The sequence below is a fragment of the Limulus polyphemus genome, unplaced genomic scaffold (genome assembly GCF_000517525.1).
Source record: "Limulus polyphemus unplaced genomic scaffold, Limulus_polyphemus-2.1.2 Scaffold1726, whole genome shotgun sequence".
Lineage (NCBI taxonomy): Eukaryota > Metazoa > Arthropoda > Merostomata > Xiphosura > Limulidae > Limulus > Limulus polyphemus.
In genome coordinates this window covers 240,042-246,041 of record NW_013667336.1, presented here as the reverse complement: position 1 = coordinate 246,041, position 6,000 = coordinate 240,042, and the positions used below count along the sequence as shown (strand labels likewise).

Sequence of the window (6,000 nt, the reverse complement as noted above, 5' to 3'; positions counted from 1 at the left end):
TTTCAAAAGTTTATAAAAAACAAATCAAATGTTGACAAGGGTAAGATACTTTAATAAACAGTTCATAAAAAAAAACCTTGTAAAGTTGAGAAAAAATGTATGCACAGATTTTAAATCAAGATAGTAACAAAAAAAAATAAAAAAAAAGATTAAAGAGAAGATTTTTAAATGAAAAAATTGTCAACACAAGTAATTATCACACCAGGAAGTAGAAATCATGGTAATTTAAAGGATCAATCTCATGGTTCACATCACAAAACATTTTTTATTACATATAACAAGAATTTTAGCAAAGGTTATAAGGAGCCATATTGCAGTACAACTTATTTTTAAACTAAAGACAGACTACTAAAGTAGTAAATCAAATATTAAAGAATATCAGTGAGAAATTTTGCTCCAATTAAGGTTAACTACCCAAACCTAAACACACTCACGTTATTTTAGAGGCTTTTAGTGATATGGAAAAAGTTAACTAAAGCCATAAAAATGTAGAGAAACTCAACAGCTAATGTCTGATATATCTGCCATGGAAAGAATAGCTGGTTTCAAACACTTTCTCTAGTCACTATCAAGATCCATATCAGATTTTGCAGGGCTTTCTGGACTGGATGCAGCTGCAGTAGTTATTTTCTCAGGTTTGATTGGTGAAGCACTAGATTCTCTATCACTGACTTTAATCTTCTTTACTGTTTCTTGTCCACTGTCATAACCTTTCTCTTCCTCGTCATAATCTCTCTTTACTTTACTTTCCTTGACTTTTTCAGAGTCTTTGTCATCATCCTTATCTTTGCGTTTTCTCTTTTTGTCTTTATCTCGCTCACGGCTGCGATCTCTTTCTTTATCTTTCTTCTTCTTGTGTCTGATAATATATATATATATATATATTTAGTTTCAAAACTAATACTATATAACAAATAACAGTAAAATGAACAGTAACATATGACAACTGAAAAAGTATGGATGAATTTAATCCAATTACTTAATAATACATATTATTAATAAATGTTAACATTTTCCTACACTGAAAATGTATTTCCAATAGGTACTTACCTGCTCTCACACAAAAGGCTATCTCAATCATTGACTGCCCTCTGAACATTGCTAAAAGAATTTTAGTAATTAGTGCACCAGTCTTTATACCCCACCAGTTTCTCACTATTCCTGAATGTTTACTGCACCACCTATAACAGTGCAACTAGCTCCCTCTGTTATTCCTACTCAATCCTCACTTTCAAGAATTGGCAGGTACTAGAATAAAAACACCTGTTTTAGTGAGGAGGAAGGGTGGGAAGTGTGTGAGAGAGGTAAGTACATATTACAAATACACTTTCAGTGTAACTAAATGTTAACTTCCAAAATGGACTTACAAAAGGCTAGAATCCCATATTGCAAAGACAATGGCGATGAGCTAGTGTAGACACACAAAGAATGAACCAAGCAGAAAGTGACCACCCAGAATGAATGGGTGTGCTTGGAGATGAAAATGAAGCACATTTGTGGGGTAACGCACTACGTCTGAAACAGGAATTAGGAAAGTAACAAAATGAGTGGAAAAGGTAATGCTTGCACAATTTCAAGAGTGTCAAGAACATGCAAACTGTATCAACACATAACAAGAAAAGAAACAATGTAAAAACAATAGGTGGCTAGAGCATGTGGACCATGTTATTGATATCCAACAACTCCAACTGTGAGTAAATAGTGTTGGTTATCAAGCAACTGGGATTACAAAAAGGAAATGAGCAAATGGTTGTAACAGGACAAACTCCCAAAACCACCATGGAAGCAACAAGTACAACAAACCAAACCTGGCATCATAGGGTCTTGGCATTTCTCAACTTAACCATAAGAACAGGGAAAGCTGTATCCAGTATTACGGCCAAAATCATAACTCACTCAACTGCAAATGAAAAGTAGATACATCCTGTATCTGAAATTATGATGATGACAAGCAGCATTCACCCAACCATAGGAACAGAATGCAGACATCTTGTTGCTGGTATTACAAGACCGATGAAGTCTCTCAAACCAAACTGTAGAAGCAGGAAAGAACCTTCTGCAACTGGAATTAACAAGAAGAGAGGGATCTAATGCATACAACCGTAGGAACAAGGAACTGTCATCCTGAACCTGGAATTATGAGGAGGATCCCACGTAGGCTAGTCCCCAATAATACTTAATCATTGGTTTTATTAAGACAGAAAATATCCTAAGGAAGAGCCAATAAGGAACTAGCTTCACCTTCATCTCCTGAATGGGTAAACAAGCACAAGTGTAGTATCACTCAGGAGGAGAAGGAGGTAAAAGGGTCATGGGGAGTCCAGAGAAACGTCACACAGCTCAATGGGTGACAGTGTTTCATTATTTTGAAAAGCAGACTGAAACCAATTAAGGAATCAAAGGGTCGGCTGGGATGGACATAAATTCCATTCTGCTTTACTCATGAACTTCATGAGTAATGATTCACTAAAGATATAATTATAATACACAGATATATACATACACCACTGGGAAAGCACCCAATGGTTTTACAAAAACACCCCATCTGAACTGTGAGCATTGTATAGTCACTGCACTTAATGCAGATTTGAGACAAACCATATCTGCTCAGGCAACACCCGCCACTAGGTGGGATCCGTAAATAAGCTTAGGAAAGTTGAAAAGAAAACATAAAAGATACGAAATGAGCAGGCTTACCCCAGTTAAAGGCAAACAGATGTTTGCAAAATAAACATGGGAGGAAGACGATATCTACCAGAGAAAGAAACAGCCTAATAGTGCAGATAATGAGCGACAAAGATATTGGGAGTTGCTCACATACCAGCATGGATGATTCCTTTCAGTAGGAGGCAAAGGCAAGCAGCTAAAGACATGGTAATGTGACAAATTTGATGTGAAGAGACAATGTTGTGACAAATTTGATGTGAAGAGACAATGTGAAGATGGCGACAATCCATAGACAAGTCCAAATACACCATTTTGATAAGTTGATGAGCTCAACCAGTGAGAGTTACTGGAAACAGATCATGGGAAACGGAAGGGTTCCAAGGAATAAATAGTTGGTAACCGGAACCCTGAAAGGAGGCAGTACGAGCAACATAACACCTAATGGACTGAGCCAGACAAAGATGACTATCTGGATTGGAATGGGAGTATAGGTGGGAAATCGAAGGTAAGGAAATGAGTGAGAAAGACAAACTATCTTCCTAGGCCACATAGATTTTAGGCAGGAAGGACTGGTCAGGATAAAGGATCACACAAGAGGAATGGTAAAGGGTAGGAGAAATATTAATGGCATAAATATCAGAATGATAGCACCCACAGGCAAAGAGGAGAAGGAAACAGGTTTTAAGAGAAAGATGGTACAAGGAACACGTAACAAGAGGTTCAAAGGGAGAGTGAAAAGAGGCATAAAGGACCATTTTAAGATCCCAATCTGGTACAACAAGGGGCATGGAGGACGAGCAATATAGAAAGATCGGAAAAGAGGGAAATGACATGAGAGGAGAAAACATTATGCAACCAGGAAAAACAGAAGGTATTCAACAGGGGTACCCAATAAGTGGACACAGTTGAAATGGTCAAGCCCTGGTCAAACAACAAGGTGAAGAATTGGGAAAGATGAGGAACAGAAGCCATGGCAAAGAGACCAACACCACTGGTAAATAGTCAAGGAAGAAGGTCAGATGGTTTGGGAATGGAAAGACGCTACATGAGGAGTCAGTCCTTGGGATGAGACAAGGAACTAGACAAAAGCCAAGTGTGAAGATGGAGTTTGGTGATGTCGGAATGAACAATGTCCAATTGAGGTTGATGAAAGAGAGAGAGTGGTAAGATCAGGTGATGTTGCACAAGTAAAGGTCAAAGCAGAGGAAACCAAGGCTGTGAGGCCAATATGGAGCAACCAACAGGTCAAGACAAGGAGTGGTCTGGATGGGGGATAGAACTTTGGAATGTAAGAATAGATGTGAAGACCTGTCCAATCCTGACTGAACACTACTACACCCAGAGTTAATGAGTATGGAATGGGAGACCAAAAGGAAGGAAGTTTGGTGTTTCAGTATGTGGCAAAGGCATCGATAAGCTGTGCTCCTAGTTGAGAATACACCCACCGAAAAACCTATGGAAGAAAGGACCACTTCATGAGATAAACCTGGTTGGGATGAGATAAACAATCAGCAACCAGATTTATGGTTTCAGAAACATGGCAATATATCACCACCATGTTGTGATCATGGGTCCAGAGTCTGAAAACACAGAGATCTGTATTTGGTTCCACATTGCTTGGTGATACAATTGATGACAGTGAAATTGTCTGAGTGGACCATAACCATCCACCCCTACAGGAGCAGAAGGAAATGGGTCCAAGCCTGACAGACTGCTAAATGCAGACCACAGACCAGAAATCTCTTGAGAGTTGGGAATAGTCCCCAACTCACCAAAGATGCATCCCTGAAGAGAGGTGATTCTGAAAGAGGTGGAGGAAAGAGAACCCCCACCATGGTCTGATCCCTGTTGAGGCACCAAGCTAAGTCTGCCCCAATCACAGACAGAAGGGTAACAGGATGGTCCAATGGATCCAGGGAGAAGTTCCACTGAAGTGAATGCATATGAGCTTGACCCATGGGAATGAGAGCTTTGAAGGTAGCACACATCACAAAAAGAGATAGAACCTCTTGACCTGTGAGAGAAGGAAAGGTAAGTGCTTTTGTGACGGCCTATTCCATATCCACAAGACGAAGAAAAGAAGGACGGGCCCAACTGAGGTGTGAATTGAAGAAAACCCTCAAATGAATCGGTTACTGAGTGGGGGTAAGAATAGACTTCTCTAACTTGATCAGAAAACCCACCTATGCAACTTCCTGTAGAAGCTAATGTTTGTGATTCACTGATTTCCAACAGAAATAGGCAAGCAGGAGCCAGTCATCCATATAATGAGTGCAAAGACCCAGCAAGTGAAGGTGACAAACAAACCACTCAACAAAACATATAAGGAGCTGAACTGGAACCCTTATACGTTCAGAAATCACTTAACAAAGCAAAAAGTAAATTTTCTAGCTTCATATTACATTATAATGATATCTTCTCTAAAAGGGTTTAACCTCCTTAATCCTATGTGCACAGGTGGGCATTAAAGTGTGCAGTCCTTGACATTTTACAGAGACTGAAAGCATTCCTCCCTAACAAGTCCCAACAGCAAAAGAGCCAGGTATTGAATCCAATAAATGAGCCATGGTGGCCCAAAGGAGGGTCCTGAGCTTTCTGAAAAGACATCAGGAGATTGATGAAAGGCCTCATACATTAATTGGAGGGAGAAAATGTAGCATAAGAGTGAGGTCAGGGAAAGGTGAATCCTGGAAAATTGCACCTGATTGAAGCAGACAGAAGCCCCAGGATTCGAGCCCTATAAGGGAAGGAGAAGATCTAAATGCTGTGAATCCAAAAAGGAATTCAAGGCAGGATGATAAGCCAATGCATATTGATCCAACAAATATGGGGGATGGAGAATGTCTATACCCAACTGTAGTTGATCAAAGAATCTCTGAGAAAGAACACTAATGTGGGAAAAAGGCAGAAAAATATAATAATCGGAAGGTGGACTTTCACCCAATAATGCAAGGAAGGAATCATAGGCTATAGGGGAAACACCTAAAATATGACATACCTGATGGACAAGTTGTAAGAAGGGAATGGGAGGTGAAATGTCCTGAACAGGTGTGACAGACCATAAAAGGAAGGTGCCAGAAAATTAAGAATCCAAATTTTCTTCCTCGTGATGGTAGGCTGCCTCCTCAGAAACATGGTCAGGTAGACAAGGAGAAGAAATCGTAATCTCAACCCTGCAAACCAAAGCTTGAACTTCCTTAGCAGATAAAGTCGATCCCATGTCTTGGGAAGTCGTACCATGTGCGTTGTCATCTATGGCAGGAATATTGTCCGCCACATGAAATCTCGATTTCATATTAAAAATGTAGAATTCAGAAAAGAGAATTTAGTTGA

General features: G+C 39.5%; 1 protein-coding gene across 1 annotated transcript in view; it reads right to left on the bottom strand.

Annotated features, from left to right (window-relative positions):
* Positions 1-245: 245 nt before the first annotated feature.
* The window catches only part of LOC106464721 (serine/arginine-rich splicing factor 11-like), a 41,783-nt gene continuing 36,028 nt past the window's right edge, over positions 246-6,000 (bottom strand). The window contains exon 14 of the mRNA XM_013924873.2: positions 246-859. Within this exon, the coding sequence (XP_013780327.1) occupies positions 559-859 (301 nt within the window). The 3' untranslated portion in view covers positions 246-558. The remainder of the gene's footprint in view (positions 860-6,000) is intronic.